Consider the following 18510-nt stretch of genomic DNA (forward strand, 5'->3'; position numbering starts at 1 on the left):
TGGCTCATAGAAGAAGTAGAGGAAGGGAAATCAAACATTTTTAACTTAAATCAAAGACTGTTGTGTTTTTCTCAACCCTTACTAACTCAAAATAATTAAATAAAAAATGAAAGGTGAAAGAAAATGAAGAATTTTCATCCGTCGACCCATACAAAACAGAAAAACAATGCTAGAAGAAGAAAATAATTAAAATAAAGTATTAGGTTCAAGTTTTGTTTCAAAAGAAATCAGAAAATGAACTGTAGTACTCACGGCAACGTGGCACATCATTTGTGTCCATATTCAGAACTTCTCCTACGTTGCAGTCAAAGCCTCGTGAAATATTTGATTTCAATGCTCTGATAGGTGGACAAAGGTTACCAATAGCTGATACATTGAGCAGGGGCTCAATCACAGCACTGGCGTACGGTACTGACAGGTCAAATATCAAATTCAACGTGGAGCCACACAGATCATACAACTGAGGCTGTCTCACAGCAGGTACAATGACCAAAACAAAGTCCATCTGCACATACAATTTCAGAGAGAACACAACAATTAGTTTTGTTAATTTTATGTGAAACTTACAGACCATGAATTCATGGATAACTTCATAGTAGAACAAGAAACCAAATATATTTATATACAAAACTCATAACTGTGTTGTTTTATGCTTTAAAACCTCCAATGCATGTATTAGTGGTAATTTATCAAAACAAGTAGTTAAAAAATGTCGCATATTCTTCAGTTTTTAATTAAAAGATTAAATTTTATTTAAATTACAGACAGTATTCTTCCCAGGAGCATCATCTAAAAACTCAGCAATTACTTAAATAAATTTACCAACCCAATTTCTGTTTAGAAATTTTCTCTTTGTGTAAACTGTAACAGTTAATAGTACATTACCTGAACAACATTTTCCTCAATTAGTCTTGGTTTCGAATCAATAATAGACACACTCATGTTAACATTAACAGCTGAACATCGCTGTGTTAAGACATTATTGAGGCTTGTGTAATACTGAGCCAGAAGATCTGAATACTGTGCTAAGCAAGGTACTGCCACAGCCCCATTTGCTCGGTACCTCACAGACGCCATCACATGATAGTCAGCTTGCTGGGTGTCTGGAAGCATTCAGAACAAAAACAAAATCACACTCATGAACACTTGAGCTACTGAGTTGAAGAAAAATGCCTTTTTACAACTTGAAAATAAATATGTGTTCCTTCAATCTCTTTACCTTCAGACTAACATAATGTAAGCATACAAGTCCTAAAATTTAAAAACCATTTACAGCTTGCCTTGAATGTAAATAATATTCATGAATATCCATCATCTACATTAACTTATTTGAAACTATTACAAAATGACACTGCTTTTCTTAGATCATTATCATATTTACTGTTAAATTGTTTTCAGTTTTCTTCTTTCACACATCTATTCCCTTTACACACCAAGCACTTATACACAGTACGTACTGTGAGCCACATATATCAAAACTGTACCTTCAGACACGCAGTCAGGAACAACGGCTGTTGGTGTCCAAGGATTCTTCTCTTCACAGCTGAATGTCTTTACTGGTTCACCATCAGTAAATCTGTAAAATTATGAAGTAATATGCATTATACTTCCAATAATGCACATTTGTATTGTTGAAACATTACAAGATTGCATTATTTACACCTGACTCTAAAATAAGTGGACTGATTTTTGGAAACAGGAAGCACATAAAGCATTAGCAACAACAGTAGCAATAATTCAATAATGGGATTATATTTTTGGAAGTCATACTGAGATTAATTAAGCCTCAATATAAAAAGAATCAAATAAATGGTTATAAATAATAAATTAGAACATTTTGGAAAAAAGTTCATATTAGAATAGGACTATAGCTGTCAACCATAGCACAGTCACTTTTTTTAATACTGGTGTGGCAACAGTTTGTTTTGATAAGGATAAAAAGGTCTAATTTTGTATGTAAAAGTTAAAAATTTAAGTTTACAACCGAATAACGATGCCAAAACAACCCTTCATTATAAATGAAGCAACACCATCTAAACCAACACATTTGGACACTTCATAGCCCTACTTCAGGTGCAGAGAGAGTCATCGTAGATAAAAGGGGTTATGTTTGGACATAATGCGTTACAAATGAATTGAAAGTCCTTAGCAAAACCATCAGCAATAGTTTTTCAGTTCATTATCATTCACTATAATTTTAATAAAAGAAATATCCTTATTTAAGATTTAAAACAAGTTTCCTCAACTACTGATATCATCATTAAATAATCCACAAATAAATATATTTAAGTTGCCAATTTTGAACATATTAAAATATCAAGCTTTAGTTTTTAATCTTACCTGAAACCAGGGCTGCAAGTAGCAATGCACTGTAGTCCCTTCTCTCCTGGTAAGCAGTTGAGTGCACCATTTGCGGGTGGGCGTAATTCCCAGTCTACACATGGTGTTGCCTGCACCGCCACCTACAAAAGTCACAGAGTTTACAATCAGTTCAGATATACCAAAGACCAATTTGTTGTTCATATGGCATATGTGACGATGACCATGCAGAGTGCTACTTTTACCGCACTGAAACTCCATCACTTCTCATTACATCCTGACTACTAAATGATTTTGTATACCATCAACTACATGATCTGGTCATCTATAGCAGAAATTTGTAATTACATCTGACAAATATAATAAAAAAAACCAATAATTTGAAAACTCATACACATTATACAAATTATAATATATTATGTGGTAACTGAAGAATTTAAAAATGTAGTATTAAAGAAAACAGAAGTTGCTGCAATTAAATGTATTCATTATCAACAGCTTCTAGTATACTCAGTTCATTAAGTTGTGCGAAACAATGAAATAATGTCTACAATTATAGTATGAGCAGTCCATCTAGCCCCATATTCTTCCCCAAATCAAATAACATGTAACAACATACGGCATAAAACAAGGCTTATCTTTACAGCTCTGTCACTCTTCCTTCCTTACAGAAAGGGAAATGTTCATTGTTTAGTTAGATATAGCTTGCATCCTTCTTCTCAAGCTATGGTATCATCTCACTTGGCATTGACATTGACATTTATATAATAGTATGACTTGTATTTGTATAACATGTATTGTATTATTATGACTTATTCTACATCCTATTGTCATCTGACTAACTTATGGATCCATGGAATGTAATAAAGATGTATGTAAGTATGTATTGCTGTTTTTGAGTGAGTTCTATGTATGTATGTATCAACTACTTGCACTATTAACTGAACATTCTTCACATATGGATAAGCAGAACTGTTCTTTGCTTACAGATTACTTTTTTAAAAAAAGTCAGTGTAGTTGTGGTTGAAAACCTATCAAAGCTATGAAACACACAGCCAAATCAAAACTTAATACATTATAAAAATTACATTAACTGAATAAATGTGTTATATTGAAACCATGCACATATCTCACTGAAAAATCTTACTTGGAAGTGGCAAGTTGCTTGGTTTCCAGATCTGTCTGTTGCCACAACTGTTACATTCTCAAAACCTCCAATGGGAATGGTTGCTCGTTCAGGTATAAAATGAATTCTCACATCTCCGGATGCATCTGATGCATTGACACGTCGTCGTGTATCATTAAAGTTTACGGCATAGCTCTCCTGTCTGTCTACCAACTCAATAACATAGCTCTGAGGGCAGCTCAGTAAAGGTGGGGTTTCATCTGAAAAACAGGCACATTATAGTGTACAGTTACATCTGGGAAAAAGAATATTTACATAAGATTTTATGTAGATGACTCACAAAGTAAGAATGTCTTAGGAAGAAAAAGAATTTAAATTGCTTTCTCTGTAAATAAAATGATACACATATGTATTTATGAACTTACCAGGTACTGTAATATTTATTTCACAAATGGCTACATTTCCATCATAGTCAAATGCCACATACTTGACCACCATGTCATGGAACACCTGGATTGGTGTACGGAAGCTCTGAGGTTTCACCTCAAGACGAGCGATGCTTCCACTGTTATCAACTGCAACTGGCTCTGTGAAGTTTACAGGTTCTAAACCATTAGGACCTTTCTGCACAATAACTGGTTGTTGTGGGCAGTTCTGGAATACTGGTGGCTCGTTATCTAGAAAAATGAGATGTTAGCCTTACATTGAAGTAATAATATTTCAGTGAATGTAACTACCGTACTTTCCTGGCATACCAGACAACGTGGTGCATAAGATAACCCTGGATTTTCAAGTAAAAATGCAAATTTTGAAATATATATGGCAGTTAAGACTATAAAGCAATGACCATTGGTAGGATTTGAGGTTTTCATGTGATGTCAAGTTCATCTGAACAATTTTCCAGTTATGATACTTGTGGTCATGCCATCACAAACACAGAACAAACTACACTTTCACTTACCGACACAGGGTGAGTAACCATAATCATAGCCCAACAGGGGCTCCACAACAGGTTCCTCACATCCCATTAGTTCAAACTTGAGACAGGCATTGTCCATGTAGCTCACAATACCTGGAATATCATGAATTAGAATTCATCAATCTAAAAATACAGATGTTTTCAGATGTTAGTTGCCCATTTTGTGCCTGCTGATCATATTGCACACAATTAAATGTGAAAATTGTTACAAACTTATTGATACAGTTACATTAATGGTTGCCGATTCTTTGTAATTCTAATTATTGTTTCACTGTAACAAGCCATTTTTCCACACTTTATGCATTAAAATACACTAGAAACTACGTACTATAATACTGACAGGGAAAGAATGAAAAGAAATTACCTGTGTAAATCACAAATTATAATTACAGTAAACTCCCAATCATCCATGTGTAGATTATCCATGCATGACATTCCAATTTTTACATAAACGCAGCCATATATGAGCTAGGCGCTATAGTGTGTTGACACTTTACTGTACTACATCAGTCAGACAGGGTTCAGATATAGTACAGCCACAAGGAAAATTTATACTAATGTGAGGAATCTAAACTGTTTACAAAAACAAACAACCATTATAAAATATTTCTCGAAATAAATGTGAATTGTGTAAAAAAATTAATGTAATTTCTGACATTTTATTAATTCACCAAACAGAATACTTTCGATTATCTGTCTTCTCTCTTTGATTACCACAGATAATAACGAGTTTACTTAAAACTGAATTGCTCACTTACCTAAAATGACAAACCTTGCTTGTACATATTTCGGCAGAGTGATCATGGCTAATTCGCCATAATTTCCTGGATCCCTCATTGTTAGATTGAAGTTGGGAAAGTACACAACATAATTCTCACTCTCTGCCTGCTTGTAGAAGAAACGAATCTCAGTGGGACGGCCAACAATGTCGTTTGTTACCACTCCTTTTACTAGAATTGCCTTCACTCTGAATACTTGGCCCAGATCTACACTCACGTACGTGAATGCTTCTTGTTTACCACACCATCCTGTCACCGAGTTCAGACGCACATTACGAGCCTCATAGTTTGGCCTGAAAGGGACCAGTTTGTATTACAGTTAATGCACCTGGATATGCATATCCCATATTGAGAGCTACAATTTATATTAAATTACTAAGTGAGTAAAACTACTTGCCATTAAATTTAAAATGTAACAAAACTAAGAAAACTTGTGATATGAAATACTGCAATCAAAATTAAAACTCTACATTTTTCACTAACTAAATATGCATACTTATCCACTGTACAATTATAATTTAATTTGTTACAGTAAATGGATCAATTTGTTCCTCAAATAGATGAATATGAGGAGTGGGTTTTCTGTAAAGTGTTGCATAAGACATAAGCACTAATTTATTGCTATTCCTGGAATACATTATTTAAATTTACTTTATCAAGCAATAACCTTTTATCCCATTTATCTTACCTCTCAGATGTAGCATTTATGGCTGAATCTGGTACAGCACCAGAAGCGAGTCCCAAAGGTTTTACAACCTTACACTCAGGCTCGCGAATGCAGGTAATTGGACGGGGATTGATAAGTATGTAACCAGGACGATTACAGCCAAATTCTACCTCTGAGCCCTGTTCATAGCTACGTGCTACTTGGAACCCGTCTGTTGGTCGCCCAGGATCAGCACAAACTGGCCCTTCACATCGGAGATCACCAAAATCCCACACAGCGTTTGCTTGGCACCTTGTACAAATATGAAATAAGTGCATTTGAATTATGAAAATTCAGTGTCATAGAAACATTAACTGGTTTTTCTTGTATGTTAAGATCATTAAAACTAAAATATGGTGTACTATTAGTGCATGAATAATAATCAGATACTGAGTTCTGAAATTATTATTGTGTGCGCATGTGTATATACACACACATGTAGAGGAAATGACCTTTGCCTGATTTTCTTATTTCTACATATAAGAATTATTCACTATTAATAGTAACAAAAGTGTTTTGCTGATAAGCAACAAGACACGCACTGTGGTATTTTGTGAAGATATTAAAGATGAAATTTGTTGAAACTGTCCACTCTGAGTGAAAATTTTCTACCAAATTTAGAGATCTTTATGAACACCTTCAGATACATAAAGCAAGATCTCATTGTTTTGGCTACTTAATGTGACACTACAGTCTGTTACTATGAAAGTCATAAACTTCACATTTTGACATGGGTATATCTGACGAATATGTGTACAACATTTTCTACAGCCTGTAGGAAACAAATTTAGTACCATTACCACTGATACTGATCTATGATTCATATTCATATAACCGCACTTACACCTTATGAACGTCATTTTATATCAGCACCATTACATGTGGTTTGTATCAATATTGCCTCTTACCTAACAACATTATCATGATGATTGGTCTGGCCAGCCAATTTGAAGGTATCTTGGCAGCCAAAAAAGAAGGATGATTGATATTTGGTGTCAAGATATTTGCCATATTCAGCTCCAGGAGTAGACTGCGGAAAACCACAATCAGCTCGAGGACAGGCTGGAGGTAATCCTGATAGCCAGTAATCAGGAAGACCCTGAAAGAAGCAACATAGCTGCAATATTCTCTATGCAGTTGTCTCTTTAATAAGAAAGTTTGCACAACTGGATTTTAAAATAAACAACGATTCCTGATCCTCTTTTTAACAGACAAAATTGAAATGTTCAAATTACTGCTCTCTATAGCTGTGCTTGAGAGACTGTGTCTCGGCGAAACTGTATGATCATGCAGTTTCATTTTCCACTAGTATGCATGTTGCATGTTGTATCTGTGGTGCTTGGTAAGAATAGCTGAATTATTAAAAATACATTAATATTATTACAATTTGCATGTTTCTACTCACAGGCTTTGGATCGTAAACACATTGGCGGAAACCTGAAGTGGCAGTCTTCCTGAGAACTCTTCCAGTATTGCTACATGTAAGTGTAACATTCTCTCTAAACGGCACCAGAACATTTGTTGAATCAGCGCGTACAACTGCCAACCCATCTGATTTGTCATCTGGTAGAGCTACGCATTTAGCATCTGCAGGAAACAGAAATACCAATGAGATTTCCTACTACTAACCCAGTGCCTTTCAAATGAGATTGAGTAATGATCTAGGGGAAATATATATATTGAAAGTTAAAAATATTGTTATTGGTGATAAAACTATTTTGTTTTTAATAATCTATTTAATAATTCCTTCAGACAATTCCTTTATCAGCTGCCAGTGGAACATTGCACTTTGTGAACATTCACCAAACTCTGTGCCTATTTGTAGCTTGGAACATTCTTTGTAACTACCAATGATCTTCTGGACTGTTGTGTACTGTAGTATTTTGAGTGTGTGTTGTTTCTTTGGTATGTACTGCCTCCATGATGAAAGCAGTACGTTCCCCTGAAACACTGGCACACAGCCACAGCAACTGCACTGTTGTAAAAACCTCAAACCTTCAAAATTACTTTACATATTACGTATTACTTTTTGGTATGACATTTCTGACGCTTGTTAAATTTGAAATATGTAAACTTACAGTGACACTCAGGCACTGTGCCATTCCAGGCCCCAGCTGAAGTGCAAAGAAGAGATGTTGAGCCAGACATGACAAAACCAAAATTGCATTGGAAGCTCACCAGATCACCAAAATGGTACATTTCCTGTAACAGCAAATATTACTTCCCTGAATCAAATACTCTATTAACATTTGTCATATGGAAACAGGGAATTGATATGTCCATTATTACAGGGCTGCCAACTTCAGGGTTGACAGTACAGCTACTGTAACAAATGACAGGCTAGAATGCACATAAATCACTGCACTCCACAGAGGTTTAAAAATATCTTTATACTTTGTTGAAGTGGTTAACATGGGAAAATTAAAATGAAGATCATCATCCTCAATATCTTCAGCATTACCTGAAGAGAGAAGTTACAGATTTTCTCACATGTACATGATCTTTTGTAAATGTGAATTAGGGTTTCTCCTTTACAACATTTTTGTTTGTCAAATGTTAAGAAATTGATGGTGACCATTATTTTGTTCACTGTAATGAAGTTCTAATTATACTTATGGTGCAATAAATTTCTCTACCATTACTCTGAAATATACCTTGGTTGAGAGAATAAGTCCATTTTCAGGTGCTTGTAGTGGTGGGCACATAACAGGTACGCAAGACTTAGTGCGCTGAAAAATGTCGCCATCTCTCTCGCCACTCTCTGATGGTGCAACTGAGAACCCTGCAGTACCATTTTGCAGGAACAGTTCAAAACCCACATTGCACCCACAAGAGTAATTCCCAGGACTGAAATTATGAAAATAATTCTACAGTCAAACACTTACTCAAATGCTACAAAAAGTGGGACCTACTTGAAACTTTAATAGATATCTTGGCTAATATTTAGTCAAATTACATCTGGTTAGTGTATTAGGATTGTATATAGGTGCTTCAAATATAATCTAAACTAAACAGAAAGGTTCTTTAAGACCTATACCAAGTTGTCTGCAAAGGATATTTTATAGACAAAATCCAATTCAATTTATGGTTCAGATGTACTTTGATTTCAAGTTTAAATCACTATAGAACACAGTCTAATACGAACTTATCTATTATATTATCTCATCACAGGAATATGAAGACTTACTAAAATCACAAAAGACTAAAAGTTTTATTTGAGGTTACAAAATTTACTGTTACCATTGATTTTCTATCAACTTCCAAAAGCATACTTACTTAGTTTTAATAGGGACATACAGATTGCCCAGCTTAATTGTTACATGCTTACCTATTGACACACTTCTGGTCACAGCCACCATTGTTAACTTTGCACTCATTAATATCAATACATTCAAGTCGTGTGCAGCCCATAATTTCCAGTCGTAAGCATGGTGCACCAATATAATCCTGCATAAACATAAACCATAACATATGTCACCTTCACCATGAAGCATGTTATAAAAATAGTAAAAATCGTACTTAAAATATCAAAACGTTTAAAACTTGTAACAAACCTGGATCCGAAAACGAACAAACTGTGCCTCAATGGGCACAGGAAGGTTCAACACAGACAAACTTGGCTCTAGGATACGGAATTCTACTGGTGTTCCGTCTGGATTTGTGTAGTCACGGAACAAGTCTGTCAGATTATCTGTGTACTGGATGGAAAACACAAATGTGTATAATTAGCCACTTACATTATCATGAACCATAAAAACTGACAAAAGAGTCTACAATATTGGGCCAGAACAGATTATATATTGAACTTCACGACAAGAAGAAAAATTATTCTTTGGCTATCGTTGATTCCTGATAGCTGAACATTCTATGCTCCATGGCTTATTTTTGTACTGTGGATGGCATAATGCCAATTCAGCCGTCCACACAGTCTGAACACAGACTGAAGGTCTCACAACGATGCTAATATTTTTTTAAGTATGAGAATTTACCTGTATTCTTACTGCTGATGTAAATGCCAAGTTACCATCTGGTCTCAACACACTCTGCGTTCTGAAACCTCGAATAATTGTCGGTGCTTTAAGGTCAATAAGTACCCAGTTTGTTCCTGGCTCCATGTTGGTACCACACCATCCTCTACCACTGTTCAGCCGAACCATCTGTGAAACAAATTAGAGAAGTAATATGAATGTATGAACATTTATTAGCACATGTACAGTTTTTAGAACCTTACACATCTCCTGTAAGTTACATTCATGCAGATATGTGCTACTCACTATTATATGTCACAAAGTTTCAGATACTAAGAATAAATTAACAATATGCAGTGGTCTTCCGTATTCTAAAAGGAACATTAAATTGTGATTGCATATTGAAAAGGCATGTTACTAGTAAACAGATAAATAGCTTAATTTTTTCTGAGATCACATGTACCTGCTTAACAGAAAACATAATCAAATATATGCAAACAAGTCATGGCATAAAAGGTAAATCTCTTGGACACACAAACTTCTCACCAGTTATTTAAGTTTACTAAAATGAAAAAGCAGGAGATTACCGTTTTATCATATTCAGCTTCCTCATCAGACACAGTAATAGCATCATCAGGGATGCCTCCTGTCACGAGTCCTAAGTCTCCTACGGGTCGACATTCCAAGTTCGGAGTAAAACCTTTACGACAACGACAATGGAATGCACCAGCTGTGTTAATGCATTCACTTGAAGCAAGATCACACTGGCTGTTGGCACACTCATTTACATCTGTAATTAACACCATGATATAAATTAACATACCAATTTGATGAACATTTCAATGTTTATGTGTATAATGTAATTTGGATTGGCTATATATAGAATAAAAATAGCAAGAAATAATTATGAATTTGACACTATTGTCATCGTCATTTTTGTGTTCAGCACTGTTACCTCCTGATTACAAAATAAGAACATATGATCTTTCCATTAACTGTAGTAATGAGTGGAGTACCTGAGCCACTTGTTAGTCTATTGCAGTTTCACCTCAAACCACAACTGGAAAAATGTAAATAGACTAAAAGGAATACCTGTTGATTTCCTAGGTTTTTTAATAATGCTGCATCAACTGCGGGCTATACAGTCCTGAATGATGAATGGTGTATCAAATTTAATAAAAATACATACAGACAGATAAGACTGAAAATTAAGTACTTGTTGTTCACACTTTAAACCTGGACATAGCCTACAAAATTCTGAGATCAGACTATTCATCCATCATGGTGGTTGGTGATCCTCAGAAATGTGTTGTGTCTCCATTCTACTTTTCAGACAATTTATTACTTATGCTAGATGCTCACCTTCACACTTTGGAGGATTTAAAAACTCTTGGCCAATACCACATTTAATGATATTGGATCCGGTTAATTTGTATCCTTTGTAACACTGAACCCGAGCCTCATCACCAAAGTAGTAGACACGGGACACGTCTGTTACAAACCCATTCTTTAACACAGGAAATTCTGGGCATCGAGCTCCTGTAAAATTCAATTAGTATTTACATTTTAGAAAGACCTGTTCACATTTTTATAACTTAAATAAATATTTATAAGTGAAACAAACCACTAACACTATTAACACATTTATAAATTAAATCACAATGCACAATTATATAATTTTCTGTAACAATTCACATTAACAAACTGTTAATACTTCTGATGAGTTCTCCAAAAGATGTGTATCTCGTTAAACAAACTGTTACAAATTAAGACTACGAAATTCTTTACTGTTACAGATGCAACACTCTTGCCACATTGATAAACATTGTATTATGGAATGTACTATTCCACAAAATATAGAGTGCTGTGACACAAAACTCTTTTTCTTTTAAAGTGGAACAACTAAAATGGTATGCATGAAATTTATGACTCAAAAGACAAACTCAGATTTTAAAGATTACATATGCAAGGATGAAGTATTGCACTGATGTTCACATTCTGACCATCCGCTGAGTACTAACAAACATACAGCTGACTGACAGTGACTTCAACACTGAAATGGTTAACCCTATGAAGCTGATGATCATTTCAATAATATTTAAAAATTCAGGCAATACATAAAAAAATCTCCATTGCAAATATCAACTGGTTAAAGCTATTTAGAAAAATTATCGCTGTTCATTCTACATTCTTTGGACGAAACACGGGGTTACTGATTGTTAAGAGCAGGTGGTACTTACAGCTACAAACAGGCTTTAAATGATTAAAGGAGTAACTATAACTAAGAAGAAGCTATATTTATTAGGAATTCTGAAGAGATTTTAAACAAAAAAATTTATCAGGTTAATTATCATACCTACAGTTTCTTATTCCTTTCACTCTTATTTGTATAAAATGTAAACATTATGACTTACTTGAGCAAGTTGGAACTTCCCCAGACCAAGTACCGTTACTCATACACAGAATTACAGGATGCCCGCTGCGGACATAACCTGGTTCACATTCATAACGCACAATGGTTCCATAACTGCGCCCTCCTCCATTGAGAACTGTTACATTTGCACGCAGTGATTCAGGCAGAGGAGAACACTGTGAAGCTAAAAACAAAAAAGTATTTCAAATATACGTTGATTTCTCTTCTTTGTGGACAAAAGCATTTCATGAAAGAATATGGGTGAAACTAAATTTGTTGTTGCTAACCTAGGCAAGTTGGAAGCCTCTCCCAGCGACCATCAGCGAGACAGGACACTCTTTCTATTGGCAGACCAGATGGAAAAGCGAAGCCTGCGTAGCACTGGTACATAGCTTGGCCGCGGTATGTTACATTATTTGAGCCAATAGAAAATCCATTGTCAATTTGTGGTACAGGTCCACAGTACACCTCTGTAAACACAGAAAATAATTTATAATAAAATGAAAATTTGTAACAATATTGATAACATATTCCTGATTGTTAGTATCATATTTTTGAAATATAGTCTTTTATAATTTGAGCAGACAAATAAATCATCCCAGAACGCTTTGTATCATTTACCTTGACAAGGTGGGATGTAAGCGACAGACCAGTTGCCTCCAAGCAAACATTCTGTGGTGATGCGAGCATGCCCGGTGGCAAATTCCTGTCCCACAGGGCAAGTAAATGTTACAACGGTACCGAACGCTGTATCACGGCTTGATGCAAGTGCTCCCAGCCCAGGTTGTAATGGCGGGCAGTCTGAAATATTTTACCATACATCAAAAACTCATGTACAAACATACAGATTCTAACACTTTGCTCCTTTAATCATAAAAAATCAAGCCTCATTTATTGTACGTGTTTTCTTCTTCTGCATTCATGATTTGTGCTCTCAGTGTAAAATATATGCAATTAAACATATACAAAGTTACAATTTTCACGACTCACAATGAGACTTTGCTGTACAGACGTCATTATTATATGTTCCTACCTGCAGAGAAAGTAGCTTTCCAGCCTCTGTTATTATGCAGAGCATCTGTAACGAATCTGATCAACATTTCTCCACTAGAAGCAGTGAGTGTGATTCGTGGAACTGCATTTGATGTAAAGCCATTATTGGAGTGTAGACGCAATCCACTAGTAGTTGCTCCGTCATAAACCTAAGAAGCATAAATCTTAATTTTAATCATCCAGTCTTGTAGTCTATTAAAAGTTAAGTATCAATTTTCACATCTTACCTGCACAAAATCAGATTGATGCACATCAAAATCTTCAAATTTGAGAGACAGTGCCCCACCTCCAGGTTTCTTGATCTTGTAGAGACACTCTTGGTTACTGGGATAATCACTTAGGCCAAAAGCTGGCGAATTGAAGGTGCCATTCATTGACGTTATAGTTGCCTTACATCCTGAACACAGATTGAAATGACTAAAATTATTAAAGGCTTGTTTTAAAGGAACAGTTACATCAAAATGCATTGGATCAAGAAATAAACCATATATACTGCAGTTTTAATCTAAATAAACATTATAAAATATAGAATGAATTTATTTACCCATGTACGTTTATAAATACGACACAACACAGATTACCGTCGATGTTCACAACACCGTTAAAGCCTCAAATCCTGCATACTATTTCGGTATTATCTAAGGCTAGCAAATGTGATGTCGGAATTCCGAAGAGATTTAAAACTACATATGTAACACAAGTACAAACCTTGCAAGTACTTGATTCTGAATCCACGACGAGAATCACCCAGACTAGTTTTAAAATACAAGTACAATTGACTTCCAGTGGACATTATAAGATGTGGATTGTCCTCTGCTCTTCCAGTTAGGCGAGCAACTGGCTGACTCTTTGGATTATCACCATTTCGAATGAGGATATAATCTCGATTTGTCTCCAAATCCAAGTCTTCTATTTCTAGAGTAATAATGCGTCCAACTTGAGCTCCGATGATGTACAAGCACTCTAATCCACCAGGATAATCTTGAGGATAACCAGGTGATGTCAAAGTTTGGGGCTGTGGGGTGGCTCGAAGTATACCTCCACAAATCTGGGGTTCTGTCTTCCAGGAAGCCCTGTAGGTTAATTTGTAAAATTGTAATACAAAGTAGAGAAACGTTTCATAATGAATATTTACTTCTGGTTCCATTTCCATACCAATACTAACATCGGCCATGACAGCAGAGGAAACAAGCAGCACAAATATTGAACTTATTCCATTGTATCAAGTCAACCTCAACTTGTGGTAATTCAACTGTTAGGACAAGCCCAGAGCTACTGTACCATGACCTAAGCCACTGCAGTCCAGTTCATACGTTCACAACACAGATCCTTTAGATATGTTATCACAATATGTTCCTACATGCAAACAGTGGGTAATTCAGTAACAATTTTCTTTCAGCTGAAATATGCCTTTATGCACTTACAAGACAGTCTGAACAGCTGCATGGCATTCTGGAATTTACAACCCATAATTCTGGTCTTGATAATAGAATTTAAAAAGTTTGCAGTCAATATTTTATTTGTGGTTTATTTAACAACACTGTCTGTGGCTCAGACTATATAGTGTCAAATTATATAATGATTAATGAATAACAGATTGCATAGGATATCAAAGTGCTTGTGGCCTAGTGCAACGTACTATCCTGGCATGATGCCAAGACATGCTGCAAAGTATAAGGAAGAGAATGTGAAAAAGCACAAGAGAGAGTTTGAGGTTTAACAAATTCCTAATTGTAATACCAAATATCATAAAGATACAGAATGTGCAACTAACAGACTTAATATGACTGTTCTTTTATTTACAACACAAAAACAGGATTTTTGTTGATATTATCATTTGTAGCATCAATAGTTGCATGTGGAGATGCAATAAAAGGCCCTTTGAAAAAATGTTCTTGTAGCAAAAGATATTAAAAAATAAGACAATTCTTTTATATACACAATTTTTCAGACTTCTCATTGACAGTCTGAAATGCAAGTAATTTATTCATGAGGGTAAACAAGTAACTGTAGTATCTTAAAGACTGATGCTGTGCTAACCTGAATCCTTTCCTTTCTACAGACGCATCAGTGCTGAATTTGACGATCATGAAGTTTGAGGCTGAAACAAACAGCTTACTGCTCAAATCCTGTTTTCCTGACAGTGTTGCCAAATTAACTGCCTTGTCTTCAGTACGTCCACCCACCAGAATCTGAACTGTATCAAATGACTGCTCTGTTTCAAATTCCTGAAACTGTTTAAGAATAAAATATGCAAGACACGCACAACAACGACACTTCAGGTGGGAACTAGAAATCATGTCGAAATAGTAAACAGCAAGAATCTTGCATTTATGATTCAAATTTCTAAGCAGATAAATTTCTGTAGAGAGACATTCTAATTCTTACCCCACAATGTACAGGAAATATATATTTTTATAATCTATGATTTGAGGTTTTCACAGCGGTGAGTATGAAGATTTCTGTCTTCTGGGTTGTTGCACTGTGTAGACTGGTCGATGTTAACATCGTGGTCGATGTTAACATCGACCAGTCTACACAGTGCAACAACCCAGAAGACAGAAATCTTATGATTTTAATGTTTTAATTGCAAGTCACGAATTTTCTTTGTGTACACAATGAATTAACCTTACCTGCAACAATATATTATGACCCTGAGGACCCTCAAGGGTCCATTTGCAATCTGCCAAGGGTTGGTACTTGTGGGGATAATTTGGGCTCTCCACAACATCGCCGCTGCTAGCCATATAATAATGGCAGCTGGCTGGGCAGTCTAATTCATCTGACCAATCACCACAGTCATTTTGGTTGTCACAACGAAACTCTGCATTGACACACTGTCCATTGGAACAGTGGTATGATCCTGAAAAGAAAAGACAAAAATGCGTTACTCAACCGTTAATACTTTTTAATAATGGCCACTCGGTTTTCTCGCCGCATCACCCACAATGGCTTTGTCTTTTATCTTCCCACAAACTTCTCAAATGCAATATGGGACAGATTCCTTAACAGGACATAGTTACTTTAGTTATCACAAATTTAATTTTTTAAATCAATAGCATCTCCATTACCCTACACAAAGAACAATAATAATTTATATTCAAAATAAATTTAGGAGTGTCCTGTTAGACAGAGAAGTATGTCAAGTTGGCAAGTGTGTCACAGACACCGCTCACACACAATGTCTAAGCAAGGGGTCACCAGCATGTTGGGTAAAAGGCAACCAGGAGAAGCTTACAAGTATAATTTATAGGAGGCACTAAATTAATCCACTGAAAAATATTTTAATTAAAATAAATACATTACAAACAGATATGAACCTTGTCTTTCATATCAGGCATTTCTAAAACACAGATATTGCGTAACCTACTTCACAAGAAATATCTAACAAATAATAAGTAACTTACTTAGAAAATGTCATATACCATTATTTACACCCAAATCTCTTAAATAATGACATCATGAATATTTTGAAATATTTTAAGGTCAGGACTCAGTTGGTTATGTGCGTTATAGGCAGCTGAAGTTATCACATTGGTGAGTACAAAGATGGCTGTCTTCAGAATGATCATCCTGATGGTAGGGGCAGCAAGGACCTCTGGAATGTTGGTAAACTTCTACTAGACTACTTGGCACTACGACCAAGAAGACAGCCATCTTCCAGATGACCTGAAATTCTTGGTGCTTCTAATGTGTTCTGCTTTACTGTCATAAATGATTAATTTTTAGGTACCATTCAGTTATCGCTTAAAACATAAAGACTGAGTGGTATGACTTACCAGCAGGACAAGCCGTAGCTCTGCAGAGGAAAGGCAACAATGACTCACACGTTGTTAGTTCCCATGACTGGTGGCTGTCCACTAATGTCACATCTACACACTCGCCAGAGCGCGGGTTAGGCTGAGTTTGATCCCAAAAACCTGCATGCCAATGCAAAGAGGAATATGTACAGGCTCCTACATTCTTTATCTAATTATCATTTATTTTAAAAAAAGTATATTTTATCCTTGGTGTCACAATATTAATTGGATAACAAAACATCATAAACAGTAGTACCAATCTTCTAAAAAAATTACTTTCTGTCCACATTACAGTTCATGTAATCCAAAGTTACAGTTGAGCACAGTTTATTTTGTTCTTTTAATGTGGACACATACCAGCATACTGTGAGACTAGAAGTCCGGCCGCGGACTCAAGTGTATTGGTGCGTAAATCATCCAGAGATGCGAGTCCAAGCCAATAATGTTGTCCATGTCGGTCTGCTGGTCCCGTACTCCTTGTAGCCAGTCCAGCAGTAAAATTATTTTCAGCAAATGATTCCACTAAAACCAAATCACTCCCATACCTATAATTTAAGAACACAAATTGGTACGCATTAAAATGTATTAATAATTGAGTTGTAAGGTATGTAATGATGGATGTTAAAATTATGAATCATAAATCTGACTCTCCTGACATGACCTTAAGAGGATTAACAAAATTCCTAAGCAAGAGTATTTGTAAATGTAGGTCTGTCATTATGTTTCAGCACAGTGTTACACAATTTACAAACCCACCCGCTCGGTACTATCTTGTATGATACCAAGAACTGCTGGCAGCGTATTACAAAGCTGCAAACGCAAACACATATTTAATTTTTTGCGTGAACGATGAATGGAATGCTTATCTTTAATTGTTGTATTCCAAATCAGAAAACAGTCAACTGTTTATGAAGTCATACAGCAGTAGATTTAGTAGCGATTATGTAGTATGAGATTCCTAAAGATTAGGCAGTCTGATCAGTAACAGTTGCCAGCGATCTGTTGAGGATGACGGTGTGATTGTTGGAGCCGATTTTACAGGAGCAAAGAAATTAAAATACAACCGTTAAAGCTCACGTAGAAACTGCTGTTGCCTTTTTTTTAGAGTAAATATGGGAGCAGCGCGCAATTTAAATTCGGTGTGATAAAAAATATGGATTCCTGGCTTACACATGATTGTGAGTTTGCCAGTGACATCCGCTTGAAATTATGCGCGGTGAAAATTGTGGTCAAGCAATTAAAGCAATTTGTCTTTCTAATATCATAAAGTGACGAATTGGATCAATGTCGGAAGACATCAAAGATTAAATGTAGTCAGCCGAAAAATTCCAGGCGAAACAGGCATAAGTAATTGGAGACCTAATGAG

At 35.6% G+C, this 18510-nt stretch overlaps 1 protein-coding gene across 6 annotated transcripts in view; it reads right to left on the reverse strand.

The window, feature by feature from the left end:
• uif (sushi, von Willebrand factor type A, EGF and pentraxin domain-containing protein uif) overlaps positions 1-18510 on the reverse strand; it is a 68834-nt gene that overhangs the window by 22067 nt on the left and 28257 nt on the right. For all 6 annotated transcript variants that reach the window (XM_087344072.1, XM_087344069.1, XM_087344070.1 and 3 more), the window contains exons 5-32: positions 17501-17688; positions 17123-17263; positions 15977-16206; positions 15384-15577; positions 14052-14416; positions 13571-13740; positions 13324-13492; positions 12912-13091; positions 12578-12760; positions 12292-12474; positions 11240-11416; positions 10465-10667; positions 9899-10066; positions 9464-9607; positions 9238-9356; positions 8564-8756; positions 7988-8111; positions 7315-7496; positions 6818-7008; positions 5892-6161; positions 5183-5496; positions 4407-4517; positions 3871-4122; positions 3467-3705; positions 2341-2462; positions 1485-1576; positions 886-1103; positions 253-505 (exon numbers count right to left, since the gene is read on the reverse strand). In XM_087344072.1, coding sequence (XP_087200198.1) covers positions 253-505; positions 886-1103; positions 1485-1576; positions 2341-2462; positions 3467-3705; positions 3871-4122; positions 4407-4517; positions 5183-5496; positions 5892-6161; positions 6818-7008; positions 7315-7496; positions 7988-8111; positions 8564-8756; positions 9238-9356; positions 9464-9607; positions 9899-10066; positions 10465-10667; positions 11240-11416; positions 12292-12474; positions 12578-12760; positions 12912-13091; positions 13324-13492; positions 13571-13740; positions 14052-14416; positions 15384-15577; positions 15977-16206; positions 17123-17263; positions 17501-17688 — 5375 coding nt within the window. The remainder of the gene's footprint in view (positions 1-252; positions 506-885; positions 1104-1484; positions 1577-2340; positions 2463-3466; positions 3706-3870; positions 4123-4406; positions 4518-5182; positions 5497-5891; positions 6162-6817; positions 7009-7314; positions 7497-7987; positions 8112-8563; positions 8757-9237; positions 9357-9463; positions 9608-9898; positions 10067-10464; positions 10668-11239; positions 11417-12291; positions 12475-12577; positions 12761-12911; positions 13092-13323; positions 13493-13570; positions 13741-14051; positions 14417-15383; positions 15578-15976; positions 16207-17122; positions 17264-17500; positions 17689-18510) is intronic.

This window comes from Zootermopsis nevadensis, unplaced genomic scaffold, assembly GCF_977971745.1.
Source record: "Zootermopsis nevadensis isolate Lab colony 2312 unplaced genomic scaffold, Znev_1.0 Znev_ptg000007l, whole genome shotgun sequence".
Classification (NCBI taxonomy): Eukaryota; Metazoa; Arthropoda; class Insecta; order Blattodea; family Termopsidae; genus Zootermopsis; species Zootermopsis nevadensis.